This window comes from Perognathus longimembris, chromosome 17 (assembly GCF_023159225.1).
Source record: "Perognathus longimembris pacificus isolate PPM17 chromosome 17, ASM2315922v1, whole genome shotgun sequence".
In the NCBI taxonomy this organism is placed as follows: Eukaryota; Metazoa; Chordata; class Mammalia; order Rodentia; family Heteromyidae; genus Perognathus; species Perognathus longimembris.
Window position 1 is genome coordinate 14,917,062 of NC_063177.1, and position 16,650 is coordinate 14,933,711.

The window sequence follows — 16,650 nt, forward strand, 5'->3', positions numbered from 1 at the left end:
ACCCAGGCTAGCCTCCTTTCTGATAGATTTGTTCCCAAATAAAAGAACATCTCAGCTAGGGGTGTGGCTCAAAGAGAGAGCGCCTGTTTAGCAAGCACAAGGCCCCAAAGTTCTCTTCCAGAAGATTTTCACTCTGGCACAAACACACAGAGAGCACATTAAGCCATACCTGAAAATCTGGGCCCACTCATATTTTTCCAATAATGCTCACTTCAAAACATGTTTTAGCTTTGTTCTTTAAATTCAGAAATGCATCAGATAATGAACCAGGCTAATGTTTAAAACAGTACTACAGAAGGCTTTTGCCATCTGACAGCCCTACAGCATGACCATTGTTCCCAATGTTCTGGTGTTTCCTACACCAATTGAGCTACTGAGCTCCTGCCATTACTACCCCACCACAACGTAACTAGCTATTAAGCTAGGTCAGTTTTTGTGTGGCCTGCCTGCTTTTGTGTAGGCTATCAGCTAAGAAAATTCATCTCATTTTCAGTTTTTTTTAATCAAAATCTCTTGACACATGAAAATTATGCATAATTCAAACTCTAAAGTCCATGGAGATCTTTAATATATATATATATATATAATATATGTATTTTTTGTCAGTCATGGGTCTTGAACTCAGGGCCTGGGCACTGTCCGAGTTCTTGTGCTCAATGCTAGCACTCTACCACTTTGAGCCATGTCACCACTTCCAGTTTTCTTGTGGTTAATTGGAGATAAGAGTCTCATGGACTTTTCTGCCTGGTCTGGCTTTGAGGCATGATCCTTAGATCTCAGCCTCCTGAATAACTAGGATTATAATAATCCTAGTTAGCGTGAGCTACCAGCGCCCAGCTATGAAGAAGTATTGGGGTACAGCCACTGTTCAGTGTTATCTATGGCAGAGACCACACAGCCCATAAAGCCTAAAACACTATCTGGCTCTTAGGAGAAATGCTTGCCAAACCTTCAATAGCTGTAATAGCTGGTTCTTGTCTTCCCAGGACAAAGACACTGCAGCACACTACAGACAGGGTTGCCAGGACCAGCACAGCTGAAGGTCATAGTTCACAAAACCAGATTAAAACAATGCTTCTGCCCCTAAATGCTCAGGTAATAATTTCTGAGAAACGGACAATATAAGTCTGTGTTTGATAGAAAGAAACATGCAAGATATATTACAAATAATTTTTCCTGGACCAGTTCTGTCAATGAGCTCATTTTGTTCTGGCTGCAACTCAAATCAGCAATGGTATAGTGAGGCACATGATCAAGGTGACGCAACATAGTCCCCACTGGGGTCCACTCAGTTCCAAATCCCACCACAGCAACTGAGCAGCCCAGGACACGGAATGGATCCAAAGACCAGGAAGGAAAATGGAAGGAAGAAACCACTGGAGAACACTCCATTTACTCCAAAGACTAAGGTAACCAGAGGCCTTCCTGAGCTCCAGCCTGGTTCTCTTCTTGCTGCCTGCTGTTAAACCCAGGAAGCAGGGCAGAGGGAGGGAGCAACAAAACGGCACCAATTAAAAAGCAAGACACGCTCAGAATGAAGGAAGAACGATCTAGATTTCAGTATAAACTCGGTAATCATCCACTTTGCTACTATTACATGTATGAAATTCACCATTGTGGAAAAAAAAGAAAAGGAGAGATAAGAAAATGCCTATTTCTAGAAAACAGAGAACATCTGTGCTGATGTTTCCACATGCAGGTAATGCTATGTCATCTGCCAAACACACGTGCTTTGAGCCCCTCTGTGGCCTCAGATCCTTGGGCTCTAGGGCTACTTTACAGTTGCAGATAAATGGAGGCTTGGAGTCCACACTCCATGCATTAAGTACCACACCCCACTGAGAGAGAAGAAAGCGCTCACGGCTCCTGACCTTACACACCCATTGTGTCTACTTTACAGCTTTAATGGACCCAAAATTTCCAAATGGCAGGAGCCTTTTCAAACCGCATGCATGGGACTACCAAATGAAGCACCAGGCAGGGGCTGCTCTGCACTGAGGATACCGTCCCCATCTCCCACACGCTTCGGAGACAGGAGACACTGCCACAGAGCCCCAAAGCTCCTTTCCCACCCAGGACACAGGACAGTTCTGCTCCACAGTGTGTCCACCCTGACACCATAACTCCTATGTGCAGAGGAGCCCTGAATGTGGCATGTCTGAACAGGAGGGGTGTCAGGGTGTCATGTGGTCAGGGGAACAGGGGATCATCTTGGGAGACTTGTCAACTCGTCGCCCTCCGTTTTCTGACAAGTGGAGGAGACTACTCGTATTCCAGGAACTGTTTATGGTAGAACAGCAGGTACCTGAGGAGGCAGAGGGGGAAGCAGGTTTTAATTCTGATGTCTAAAATGTTAAAATCAAAGCAGTCAGTGCTAGATGAGAATGCATGCACAGCCCACAGCTCATCTGACTTCTCATAGTCCCTGAAGAGTCCCATCTGGCTGGGAGACACTGTCTGGGAGACACTGTCTTATCTCCATCACCACAGCATGACCTCCCACTAAGCCACTTGCCAGACCTCTTATGCACTCTCTGCCATCACCTGTCCTGTCATGACAGCTACTGTCTCATGTGGGGCCTACCCTTCCTCACTGCCCACTGTTACAAACTCTCCTCTGAAATGTTGCCAGGGGCTTCCGATGCTCAGAGCACCATGGTGACATCCTTCAAGTGCCTAGATGGCTGGTTTCCCTAGTCTCCTGAGGATCCTGCTGACTAAGGGGATGATGAGAAGGCTCCCTTGGTCGTCATGAACAAAATAACCAACGTGCCCAGTACAAGGTCAAGACAATGGGGCATCAGCTATTCCCTGAGCTAAAGGGGCACTACAGAGCCTCTGGTTAGGAACATTCTCTCCATGACCTCACAGGAACATCCTACTCCAGAAGAGCCCTAGTCACTTCATCAGATAAAGGTGAATGCCCTGAGGTGTGACAAGATTAGTCTGACTTTGGTCAGATGTGAGGGGGTGGGGCTGCCACTGCAGGGACCCTCCAGCCCCACACAATGGACATACCCCTCACTGTCCAGCACATCCTTGATGCTGGCCTTGGTGATGATGGCGTCGTCACATTTGAACCATTGGTCTTTGTGCTGTCGGATGAAGCTGGTATAGTGGCCACTCTCCAAGGTCCCTTGATGGTTAACTACAGCAAACAAGGAATACCTGGTACAGAGTGAGGAAACAATGGCTGCTGATGGTGTGTGGGAAACCATACAGTACAGTAGGTAACCCACAAACTATCAGAGTGGGGAGAGCCAGTTCTGCCTTGCTCAGGTCAGCTAATTCCTGGAACTGTACTTAGTGGACAGAGTGTCAGCAGCTGTCCACCTTCCTTTGATACCAATGGCAAGAGTGATCAACAGCAGGCCCAACAGTAACAGGAGGAACAGGCTTGTCAGGGTGGCCAAAAGGTTGTACTTCCAGGCAGAACCTTGATCACCACAAAGGTCCCAAGAGGGCAGGGATTGGGAGAAAGCTTTCAGAGGGAGAAGCATCCTTTCCCAATACTACGATCACATGGATCCCTGGTCCTTGTACCCCAAAGTAGGCAGACTTCCCCCACAAGTCCAGGAAGCCTGTTCATTCCCAGAAGCCCCCAAGCACCACGTACTTGTTGTCATTGTTGAGACTGTCTGTGGGCTGCTGGTACTGCCCATTCATCCTGCTCTCTTTGCTGTAACAAAACACAGTAAAACTCAGTATGGTTGAAAGTCACTCATCGGAAACTCAAGGCTCTAACGATAGTGAGTGTTCACTGAGGACCTGTAGTGGGGGCTACGAGAGAGTGGAGCTGACATGCTTCCCAGCTCTAACAACTACATTCTGGGCAGAAGCTGCCCATGCTGTGAGGATACAGGTTTAGGCTGTAAGGCAAACCATGTAACAACACAGTGGCCCCCTGGCATTTCTATTAAGGGTCTACTCCTAAGTGGGACCAAGGGCCATTTGCTGCCCCAGGAGCTTGCAAGCAGGCTGTGTGAAAGGAGTTTTGGTTGTCCTGACTCCTAAGGCAGAGTGTAAGTTAAATCCATTTGACAACCTAGACAGTTCCCACTAGACAGTTCCCAGTATTGTCTAATGTGCTTGCCCATGTTATGGTTAGTAGAAGGCATTAAGACCTGAGAACTTGACATCAGCAACAGAGTTATTACTCTCTGGACACGTGAACAAATGGTTGGGCTGCCCTGTTTCTCAGGGCAGGTTGAAGACAGAGCTGAAATTCTGACTGACACGTTCTATTTGGGACAGTGACCTATGAACCACAAAGGCAAAAGAGGGCACCTACAACTAGTAACAGCCAATCTGTGTGAGATAGTACCCTGGGTTGAACTCTGGCCTCTGAAAAGGTAATGTCCACTTTGTGGACTTAGGGACAATGCCCAGGCCCTGAGTTTGTTGGGATTTTTTCCTCTCTTTTATTTTCTCAAGGCTAGCGCTTTACCACTTTGAGCAACTTCTTTTTCTGGTAGTTAATTAGAGATAAGAGTCTCATAGACTTTACTGCCCAGGCTGGCTTCAAATCACAATCCTCAGATCTCAGTCTTCTAAGTAGCTAGGATTATAGGTATGAATCATGGGCACCTAGCTTTGATCAGTGTCTTTATGAGAGAAAAGCTGAGGGAGATATGACACAGACTCAAGGGGAGGCCCTGAGACCACAGGGCCAAGGCAAGGGACCTGCTTGGACCCTTCCAAAGTAGACCCATTTCACGTATCTAGCCTCTAGAACTGTGAGAAAAGTATTATTTTTGAATAGGTGCTAGGGTTTGGATTCAGGGCTTTACCCTTGCTGGTTACAACTTGAGCCACACTCCCAGCCCTTTTTGCTCTAGTTATTTTTCAGATAGGGTATCCTATTTTTGCCTGGGGCTGGCCTCAAGCAGAGACCCTACCAATTATCTCCCACATAGCTGGGATGACAGGCATACATGCCTTGACCTTATTGAGATAAGCTTGGTAACCTTTTTGGGGGGATTGGGAAAAGGTCTGGGTTGGCATCAGACTTTAATTCTCCTAATTGCTCCCTGCCTAACAAAATTTTCTGGTGTCTTAAGCCTTTAAATTTGTGGATTACAAGGCAGAGGAAACAAATATACTAGTAAGCATCACGGGTGGGGTTTTTTGTTTTTACTTTTGGATGTTTTTGGCCAGTCCTGGGGCTTGAACTCAGGGCCTGGGCACTGTCCCTGAGCTTCTTTTGCTCAAGGCTAGGTCTGGCTTTTTTGGTAATTTTATTAGAGATAAGAGTTTCATGGACTTTCCTGCCTGGGCTGGCTTTGAACCACAACTGAGGATTAAATTTTTTTTTTTTTTTTTTTTGGCCAGTCCTGGGGCTTGGTCTCAGGGCCTGAGCACTGTCCCTGGCTTCTTTTTGCTCAAGGCTAGCACTCTGCCACTTGAGCCACAGCGCCATTTCTGGCCTTTTCTGTTTATGTGGTGCTGAGGAATTGAACCCAGGGCTTCATGTATATGAGGCGAGCACTCTACCACTAGGCCATATTCCCAGCCATGAGGATTAAATTTTTAAGTGGTCTTTCCTTGATTTGAAATCAAGGAAAATGGAAACCACCACTGCAAAATCAACCATGTTTATCTGTTCTCATTAACTAAAACTGCCATCTGGCTGTCACCTCACCTGAATGAGTTCATAAGCTGGAATGCTGAAAGAAGACTGCTGAAGAAAAACTCAACTCTGATCATATAAAATAATACTTATCAAAATGAACTCCAGGAAATGGAAACAAGAGGGTTTTTTTTACTTTGTTTCTGTTTTCTTTTCTTTTTGTTTTGTCTGGGAGGGGGAGGGTTGGGCCTTGGAAATGGAAGGACAAAGGATAAACAAATACTGCAGTGGCACTCTCTAGACACTATGTTGAAAATGAACTTTACAACTTGTGGGCAGGGATAGGAGGGAAAAACTGAGAGAAAGGGAAGAGGTAACATTGTTCAAAAAGAAATGTACTCTTTACCTGACTTAGGTAACATAATAACTCCTTTGTATATCACCTTTATGTTTTTGTTTTTTGTTTTGGCCAGTCCTGGGGCTTGGACTCAGGGCCTGAGCACTGTCCCTGGCTTCTTTTTTTGCTCAAGGATAGCACTCTGCCACTTGAGCCACAGCGCCCCTTCTGGCCATTTTCTGTATATGTGGTGCTGGGGAATTGAACCCAGGGCCTCATGTATACGAGGCAAGCACTCTTGCCACTAGGCCATATCCCCAGCCCCCTGTATATCACCTTTATAATAACAATATTAAATTTGAAAAAAAAAAAAAGAATAAACTGGCTATCGGAGGAAAAATAGCTCACTAAAATGCATCCTGAATAAGTTTTGGACAAATAACTAGGTTTTGGTGAGGCAAAGTTTACTAATTGATATGATGGCTTCAACCTAGAAACCTGGTGCTGAGATCACCCACACAGGACACCAGATCCAGTCAAACTAACCCGTTCCTACCTGGAGGCCATGAAAGGTGTCATGTCCAGTTCCAGGGGAAAGGACACATATGTGGTGATCTTCCGTCTCAGCTTGGCTGAATGTTCAAATCGCTACAGAAATGGAGAAAGGAGAAAGAAAATAAAAAGGAAAGAAGACTAAGTGGGAGTGGGATGGAAGTTTGAATGGGCTTTCTCCAAGGTCCTTCTTTGAGCTCTTTTATTTACATTTTTTATACAGAGTCTTACCAAGTGGTCCAGACTGACTCACTCATGATCCCCCCACCTATGCCACTTAAGTTCTGGAATTAGAGATGTGAAACACTGCACCTTCTAATTTTTGAACTATAATGTGACCACTTCCAGAGCTTAAAGGTTTCTTTTTTACCCCATTTTTCTTTACCTTGTGACAAGGTCTATAAAGCTGAGCCTGACCTTTACATCAGATACTCTTGCCTCAGGATCCTAAATGCTAAGATTACAGGCATACATCACTACTTCTGGCTTAGTATTTTACACTTATTAAAAATAAAGAATGTACAAGAGAAGTCATTTGTATTTCTTAAAGCCACAAATATTTAATACCTGACTCATGTCAGAAATAGCCTGTCAGCTCTTGACCAGACCATATTGTTTAAGTGAAATAGAAAACTTTGAGAAGGAGATGGGAAATTGGGGGAAGAAGTAGTAAACTCCCCCACCCTACCCCCATTCTCCTAAGCAGTGGATATACCCTCTTCTGTATGAGGAGGCTAGACCTCTGTTGACCAGACCTCTCAGCAACAAACTGCAGAGCATAGGAATCACACCTTGTCCCCGACCCATGCTTCTTTGGCATCTCTCCCTACTGTCAGTCAGTGTGGATGCATTCTGTGCCCCATGCCAGTAGGCTCTAGCTGTGCTGAGGTCACACTCTAGCTTGCCACTATGGCTGGTTTCCTGGGAAACTCACTTTGAGATGAAAGCAGGCCACAATGGGCAGCTTCTTCATGGTGAGCTGCTTAGTGGACTCCTGGTAGCTATGACAACCACTGCACTTGATCTTGGCACTGCTTCCTAAGTGCTCTGGTCTGGTAAATCTACAAGGCATTTAAATGAAACAATGTTTTTAGGTTATGGTAGGGGACAGGAGGAAAAGGGTAATTTTTTAAAATCACTTTTAGTGGGTTAATTTCTCTTCTAAAAACACACATCTATAATTAAGTGGGTTTATAATTTCATAATGAAAAATTAAAAAGTTGTTTCCCTGCTTCTTTTAAATTTTTTTTCTTCTTCTTTTTTTTTTTTAATGAAAGGTCTGGGCTCCCTGGAGTAACTCTGACCTGCAAGTCTCTTCGTGGGAGCCAGTAGTGATTATCTTTTTCTGCCTTCTCTTTTCCTAAGCATGTGCTACCACTCCATGGATGATTCATAGGACAACATGAGCTCCCTGAAGCCCCAGAACTATCTTTTTCAGTTTTGAACAGGCCACCAAAGATTATCACTATATGGTGCACAATGGTGAAGATGAGCACATTTAACCCCAAGAATGGTAAGTTTAGGGGCTACTCAAAGAATGAACTTCACATTGTTGAAGAGAGGTAATGAAGAGAGGCAGTCCAAGTCATGTCACACAGGAAACTCTGAAAATGTCTATACAGCCAATGACTTCTCTTGAGGTTTCTGAATTAGACCACCAATGGTCTTTTTTCTTTTTCTTTTTTTCTGTTGGTCATGGGGCTTGAACTCAGCATCTGAGCGCTGTCCCCTGAGCTTTTTCACTCAAAGCTAGCACTCTACCACTTTGAGCTACAGCACCACTTCTGGTTTTCTGGTGGTTAATTGGACATAAGAGCCTCACAGATTTCCTGCCTGGGCTGGCTTTGAACTGCAATCATCAGATCTCAGCCTCCTGAATTGCATGAGTGGCATGAACCATCAGTGCCCATATGGCTCAAGGCCTGAGAATATTAATGGATGCCAACTATTAACTGTGGAGGAAGATGCCGAGTCAGAAGACAAAGAGGAGGAAAATGTATATGCTCTTAACTGTATCTGGAAAGAAATCTGTGTGGAAGTGGTAGCAAGGTTCCATAGAAAAAAGCAAAAAATATATATTGCCCATTAAAATGATCTTTTTATTTGTCCCAATCCTGGGGTTTGAACTGAAGTGCACGACACTATTCCTTAGCTTTTTTTGCTCAAGGGTAGCACTATACCACTTGAGCCACAGCTATACTTCGGCCTTTTGTAGTTAATTAGAGATAAGAGTTTCAGACCTTCCTGCTTTGGTGGGTTTTGAAATGCAGTCCTAAGATCTCAACTACCTGAATAGCTAGGATTATAGGCATGAGCCACTAGCGCTCAGCCCAATGTTGGTACATTTTAAAAGGCAAAAAAGGTAGCTCTTGTTCTGCTGACCAAAACCTTTTGCTCCACTACAGAATGCATTGCCTCGACAATAATTATCTTGCAGAAACTCTGAGACCAGTAAAAGTACCTCACATCCTGTCACCTGTTTATACTGATATGGGGACTTAAATGCACCCACTACCTGACATATGAAATGGTAGTCCCTCTGTTCAACACCTTAATAACCTTTTTTAAAAAAAAGGATTATAAATGTAGAACACCACAGGTGTTAATCCTAGGGAATGTGGCACCTTAAGTGCTCCCTTGCTCATCTATATGAAGTGTGGGTGGCTGGGATTTAGTCAGTGGACAGAAATATCTAACCAGATAGAAAAAAGTGACAGACTAAAGTTAGGGCTTTCTGTGAGCAAGACATGGTGCTTCCTGCTAGGGCTGGGCGCCTCACCTCCGCAGGCAGTCCGTGAGCGTGGTAGTACCAGATGCATGGCTTTCCCCATTCACCACACTGCTCTCACTCCCTGGGCTCAGAGGCCAGAATGGGGTGGAGGAACCTGGCAAGTCTAAACTGATGTCCCAGAAGGGGTCGATGGTGGTGGAGACTCCACTGTAGGGAAAGGAAATGAAAATGCATGAAGACTGGTGCCTTCTATAGCGTTTCAAAGAGCCTCTGTGGAGGGTACCCCAATATTCTGCCACACTCTTCCTTCTATCAAGGACACCTCAGACTGGACAAAGCAGGAGGACTCACATCAACGTGTCCTGAACCTCCCCAGGGATGGCTTCCAACCCAGAAGACCACTCCCGGATAGGCAGTTTGGAGACAGGAGAAATTCCTAAGCCCCAGGTATAAAGGCTCTGAATCCCTGGATCTATCTCACTGTATCTGGGAACCACTCATCATTACCCAGAAATAGGGTACTGTCTAGTAGTGAAAGCAGAAACCCATCCCTTCCCTCCAGGGTGCACAGTCTAGGCTTGGCAGACCCCAAGGAATAGGAAATACTCTATCTAATAAGGTTGATTGCTACCTGGAGATTTAGTTTACAATATTTAAGAAGAAAATAATTCAAAATAGGAAATTCAATATAATAAAACAGGACATAAATCTGAAATAATCTCCTGCCAATAGTACTCAGTTGTTAAGGGTTGCAAGGTAATTCTAAATTGTTCAGGGCCAAGGCCCCAAGTGAACTTTACTACTGAAAGGAAACTGCATATGTGTTAGTACACAAAGATATGGCTCTAGAACCTATAGAATGCAAGTCCCAATCCATTATGGAATCTGAATGATTTGGGTAGATATCTAGAGTCTTTAAAAAAAATGAGCTGGAATATGCCTTGGGAGGCAAGTGGCTTAAATTCTCACTCTGAGTCTTAAGCTTGAGCACTAAGCAAAAACTATATCCGAAAAGGCTAGGGACACTATATCAGGGCAAATGGGAAAGGAAATCACAAAATAATTAAAATATCCTGTGAAGAATGGTAGCCAACAGTTTGCCTTCTATGATCCAGCCCTTCCTGAAGGAAGCTGGATTTTTTTCTTCCCCATGTTGAGGAATGTAAGGAAAGGAGAGATATGTGAGGGAGAATTCCAAAAACACCCCGCTGGATATGGACAAGAACAAGCTGTCTCTCAGGGGAAGACTTCTCCCATGCCCTGAGTACTCAGGCAATCTGTTCATTTCTCTTGTGACTTTTCTACAAGAGCTACCTCATCTCAACAAATAACAAGGCATGGTTATTTAAACAAAACTGTTTTTCCTCTGGTGGCTAGTACAAGTTCTTCTCTGCTATAAGTACCACATTATCCAGCAATCAATATCCAAGCTCGGTCTCTAAGCTTTAGGCTTAGACTTAAACACTTGTCAGAGCACATACTTATGCCAACTGGGAAATACACCATGTTGGAACGACCCTGACAGATTCTGACAGTACAGGTGGCTGCCAGCTGGATGGACACACTTACTGGCAGACTTGGCATGTGACATCAGACTGCAGCCCACCGGTGAAGATTTGATCAATGATGCAGTTGCAGTGGTTGGGGTTGTTGGCCTTCTTCCCATTGTCATCCCCTGGGATGGAGCACAGCTTTGTGATTAGCATCCATCTCTGTACCACACTAAGACAACAGGTACAAAGTCCCCACATCTACCCAGCAAAGGCAGGAGAAAGCCAGGAGAGCTGGCATTTTTCTCTGTCCCTTAGGAAAATGTCCTTTTCTTCTACCTGGCAACAGAGCACATCTGATGCCCCCCCAAACTGGGCAAAGCCATGGACTTCCTTTTTTATATACAGAATAATTGAGTAAGTATTTTCCCAGTGAGATAGCCTAACATGTCTTTGGCCACATGGTGTGACACACGATGGCCTCAGCTTGGCTGGAGAGAAATAGAAGGGTACAAGGAAAGCCAACTGCTTTGTTCTTTAAAAGGTTCCATTTTCAGAAAAAAATATTTTGCGTGAAGATGGGAGGGAAAAACAGAGTGTGCAAGAGAATGGGTGACACTGTCCAAAAAGAAAAGCACTAATTGGACTGGGAATGTGTCTTAGTGGTAGAGTGCTTGCCTAGCATGCGTGAAGCTCTGGGTTCAACTCCTCAGCACCATATAAACAGAAAAAAAGGCTGGAGTGATGCTGTGGCTCAAGTGGTAAAGTGCTAGCCTTGAGCAAAAGAAACTCAGAGACAGTGCCCAGGCCCCGAGTTCAAGCCCCAGCACTGGCAAAAAGAAAAAAAAGAAATGTATTCATTACCTGACTTATGTAACTGCAGCCCTTCTGTATGTACATCATCTCTATAATAGCAATTAAAAATTTAAAAAGAAAAAATTAGCTAGGAGGATACTGTCTAGATCTAGCTGTAGTAACCTAGAGCCACAGTGACCTACAAGGGGGCAGCTAACTCACTACTGCAGTCAGTGTACCACATTCTCAGATGTGGGATATTGATCAGAGGCCTCAGCTATCACCTGGGACCAGAGCAGAAGTGGCACCCTCTGACCTCCACCTGACCTACTGAACACACCTAGGCAATGAGTAAGGAGTATGACCTAAGTCCATACTGAAATCCACAGATCCTCAGTACTGAGAACTCCACTATGATGAAGGCAGGGGAAACATCTACCCTTCAAGGGTCCAAATCTCCCACAGCCCCCAGAACTGCTGCACTCCCAAAACTGTCAACACACACCCCAATAATTTTCTAAGGGGTAACACCCTTGGACTAAGCTGTGGGGCTATTAAATAAAAAAAAAAAACAAAAAAAAAAACAGCTAAGGTCCAGTGAGATCCTAAGAGAGACTTCAAAATAAAAAGCCTCTGGTCAATATTGAGAGAATCTGACTGTGGTCAGCAAGCACTGGCAGGTAAACAGGCTCCCGGTTCTCAGCTCTTTGATTTTATTTTTTAACCAATCCTGGGGCTTGAACTCAGGGCCTGGGCATTATCTCTGATCCTCTTTGTGCTCAAGGCTAGCACTTTACCACTTGAACCACAGTGCCACTTCTGGCTTTTTCTGTTTATGTGGTGCTGAGGAATCTAACCCAGGGCTTCGTGCATGCTAGGCAAGGACTCTACCACTAAGCCACATTCCCAGCCCCTACTTGATAATTTTAGGGTGGCAATCTGGAGACTCTCAAGTAGGATTTGGATGACTGACCAGAAGAGAAATGGTTTAGATGACGAATGATAATCAGAAGCCTCAGATCTGATACCCAAGAGGCCTAAAGGAAGGCGTGGGAAAGGTTTCGGTGTTCACTCTGATAATCACCAAAGATCCTGCTCTCTGCTGCTCCCCACAGCAAGCTGCTATATCCCAGCAAGGAATAAGGAGAACACTTCAAACTATTTCCTCTTCTCTAGAATTAAACTATGGATGGCTGGAGGCATGCCTCAGTGGTGAAGTCCTGAGTTCAAATCCCAGTATTTCCACACACACACCACAGCCTAAAGAACTATGGAAAGTTAAATGTGGTGTGGTGCAGACCTTTAATCCCAGCACTTAAAAGGATAAGGCAGGAGGATCACTTCAAGCACAGATTTGGCTATAAACACCAAAATTGATGATCAATAATAAATAGATTATAGAGAATTTCCTTGAGGCAACTGTGGCATTTTTTTCTTATTAGGAAAAAAATAGGATCAAATGGCCTGTATATCACAAACCAGCATACTTCAACATCATTTGTCAGATTGTGCACACATGGCCTCCCATAGCCCTCCCTTCAAAGCAATACACTCTGACCCATCTGGCACCAGGCAGAAGGCACAGTAGCTGGCCCACCTTTACAATGTCGGTGGAGGACATCCAGGGCTGCGATGAGGAACTCATGTGCATCCTGCTGCTCATAACCCGCCAGGTGCCGTGCGTGGGTCCACACCAGGTGCAGCAGCTTATACGGGATGTGAGGGGAGCGGTGCCCCGAGTAAAACTGCTCAAAGAAAGGGAAAGGGAAGAACTAGTGGGACCACAAGCTAAACCTGAGCACACGCAACACAAATCCAACAGCTGCCAAGGCTGAGTAATGGCTAGTTTGACAAAATGGATTCTCTAACTTTCTTCTTCTTCTTCTTTTTTTTTTTTTTTTGGTACCAGTATGAAGCTTGAACTCAGGGCAATGAACTCTGCTTTTTTGCTAAAAAGGCTGGAACTTTACCACTTGAGCCACACCTCTACTTCAGGCTTTTTGTTGGTTAGTTGAGATTAAGGATCTAAAACTTTCCTGCTCCAAGCTGGCTTCAAACAGTGATCCTCAGATCTCAGCCTCCTGAGTAATTAGGATTACAGCCACGAGCCACTGGCATCCAGCTTCTTTCTTCTTTTTTTATTTTTTTAAAAAATAGATGCTTTTTGGGGGGTCAGTCGTGGGGCTTGAACTATGGGCCTGGGTGCTGTCCCTGAGCTCTTCAGCTTTAAGGCTTGTGTTCTACCACTTGAGCCACAGCACCACTTCCTGTTTTGTTTTGTTTTTTAATTTTCACTTGTATTCACTGGACTTGCAGTTTATGGGGGAATTTCTCTCTTCCCATCATTTAGTTTCTACAGATAAGCCCCCATAATGAATGACTTGATAATATAAGATGAAAGCAAATGGAAGTGACTCAATATACCCAATATTAGCCCAGGGACTATGCCAGCCAAACCCTTTCAGGCCTTGTTGAACAGCACACACCTGTATAGGGATCAGCTACAGGAGCGCTACTAAACACTGTCCCAGGACCACATAGGACACAGGGCTCATAGCCAATGCAATGCGACCAAGCCTGTCCACTAACTGCAAGACACCAGACCTAGTGCCTCACCTCCAGTCCCATCTTCCTACCCAACTAAGAACTCAGAAGGCTCCTGCCTGTTCAGACACAAAAGCAGGAGCATGTAAGATGGGTGGACATAAACAGTTTAGATTTTACCATTTGAGCCAGCATTAACCTTCTTTTGAACAGACTCACTACAAACTTTGTTACATTTTGGAGCATTTCTGATTTTTGCATTTAGAATTCCCAAGCAGTAAGGTCTATGCAAAAATTCCCAAGTTCTGAATGGTCTGAAATGTTTCAAAAAGGGATATCTGCCATCTATAAAGAAAAGAACTAAGAGTGTCAAAAGACAGAATAAGGGCTGGGGATATGGCCTAGTGGCAAGAGTGCTTGCCTCATATACATGAGGCCCTGGGTTCAATTCCCCAGCACCACATATACAGAAAATGGCCAGAAGTGGCGTTGTGGCTCAAGTGGCAGAGTGCTAGCCTTGAGCAAAAAGAAGCCAGGGACAGTGCTCAGGCCCTGAGTCCAAGCCCCAGGACTGGCCAAAAATAAAAAAAAGACAGAATAAGGAAGCAGCTAAAGCACACAACAAACTCATTGATCAACAAATAAATGCTATAACTCAAGAGCCAAGTATGGCTGGGTGCCTGTAGCTCATGACTATAATCCTAGCTACTCAGGAGGCCAAGAGCTGAGGATCGTGGTTTAAAGCCAGCCTAGGCAGGAAAGTCCGTGAGACTCTTTATCTCCAATAAACTACTCAGAAAAAGCCAGAAGTGGTGCTGTGGCTCAAATGGTAGAGTATTAATGCCTTGAGCACAAAGAGACTCAGGGACAGCGCCCAAGCCTTGAGTTCAAGTCCCAGGATGAGGGTGGAGAGGAGAACCAAGTACCTAGCCATACTAGAACTCATTTTTGAAAGTGTTTTAAACTAATTCAGAATTTCTGCAAGTTACAAATATTCAGAGTTCTCATATTAGCTATAAAGCAAATACCTACAAGAGTATGTAGCAGATCCAACAAAAGGCCAAATTTCTACACCAACTAAGAGGAAAAGCGCTCTGCATGGGCACTGAGGACAGCTCCAGAGATCCAGACCACAGCGAAGCCTCAGAGCCTGGTGCTTGCATCAGCACAAGACCATGCAATAAAGACTAAGTATTCACTATCCAAAAGGCTTGGGATGAGATGTGTCAGATTCTGGAATATTTGCATATACATAATGAGGTATTGGAAATAGACTCCAAGTTTAAATACAAAATTCAATTATACACAGTCTGAAGGCATTTTTGTCTAATATCTTTGTTTGTTTTGGCCAGTCCTGGGCCTTGGACTCGGTCGGCCTGAGTACTGTCCCTGGCTTCTTTTTGCTCAAGGCTAGCACTCTGCCACTTGAGCCATAGCGCCACTTCTGGCCATTTTCTACATATGTGGCGCTGGGGAATCGAACCCAGGGCTTCATGTATAGGAGGCAAGCACTCTTGCCACTAGGCCACATTCCCAGCCCTTTGTCTAATATCTTATACCATGTTGTCTATTAAACAAAATGTGTATATACTGCACCATTACAGATCAAGGCTGAAACTTTCTACTCATGGTGTTATGTGCTCAAAAATTTTTGAAACTGGAACATTTTGGATTTGGGGTAACTGAGCTACTTCAGTTCTGAGAATCTGGTCTGAGACCACTGCTATGGTAGGTGTTGAGGCCCCAGCCACGTAGGTTTCAATCCTGAGGCACTATGGAGCTTTAGGATAGACTTTTGGTTTTATGTAGACAGGAACATCACAAGTATAGCTACAGATGGACCAAGCAAACAGCCAGCAGTGCAGTGCTAAGGCTCATAAAGAGACACCTTTGATAAAATGCACATGGGAAGGCTTGGCACCCACTTTCCTTGAAAACAAAATGGGGAAGGGGCCAGTGTGGGTCCACAGGCACAGTATGTACGTGTGGAATTATCAGTGTTTATGAAGACAAATGTCATCTAAATATGTTACTAAATAATGTTCTAAAATTTTGTCATTTGTGGTTTTTTTTAAGGTAAAGAAAGCAGTGACCGAACCACCTCACCCCCGAAGTCAGTGGTGCTCACCTCCTGGAAGAGTGAGGACATCTCACAGACCAGGCAGGAACTGGGGCTCTGCATCTCACAACGGTGTCTGTCTGACAGAAAGAAGTCTCGTAAGAGTGGCGTGTGGGTCAGAGCCTGAACAATGCAGTTCATGAAGCACGTGTTCCCCAGGTTGATCAGCCCACGTAGGCCTGCAGAGGAAGCCATCAAGAACAGAGTCATGTGTGTGCTGAGCTATGGGCAAACAGGGCCAAATCCCAAAAAACTTCTTCTATATCTAAATAATCACATTATCCATGCATTCAAGAAGCCATACAATATATGTATGTGTATGTGTGTGTGTGTGTGTGCGTGTGCGTATGCGTGTGCATGCGTGTGTGTGTGTTGGTCCTGGGGCATGAACTTGGGGCCTGGGTGCTGTCCCTGAGCTTTTTTCCGGCAAAGCTAGCACTCTACCACTTGAGCCATAGCTCCACTTCTCATTTATTTGGTAATTAATTAGAGATAAGAGTCTCAGGAACCTTC

The 16,650-nt window shown here is 44.6% G+C and overlaps 1 protein-coding gene across 1 annotated transcript in view; it reads right to left on the minus strand.

Annotated features, from left to right (window-relative positions):
• Nucleotides 1-1,887: 1,887 nt before the first annotated feature.
• Nucleotides 1,888-16,650, minus strand: part of Usp22 (ubiquitin specific peptidase 22) — a 28,346-nt gene continuing 13,583 nt past the window's right edge. The window contains exons 5-13 of the mRNA XM_048365257.1: nt 16,147-16,316; nt 13,072-13,219; nt 10,759-10,864; nt 9,238-9,396; nt 7,393-7,519; nt 6,463-6,554; nt 3,617-3,679; nt 3,019-3,168; nt 1,888-2,305 (exon numbers count right to left, since the gene is read on the minus strand). Coding sequence (XP_048221214.1) covers nt 2,263-2,305; nt 3,019-3,168; nt 3,617-3,679; nt 6,463-6,554; nt 7,393-7,519; nt 9,238-9,396; nt 10,759-10,864; nt 13,072-13,219; nt 16,147-16,316 — 1,058 coding nt within the window. The 3' untranslated portion in view covers nt 1,888-2,262. The remainder of the gene's footprint in view (nt 2,306-3,018; nt 3,169-3,616; nt 3,680-6,462; nt 6,555-7,392; nt 7,520-9,237; nt 9,397-10,758; nt 10,865-13,071; nt 13,220-16,146; nt 16,317-16,650) is intronic.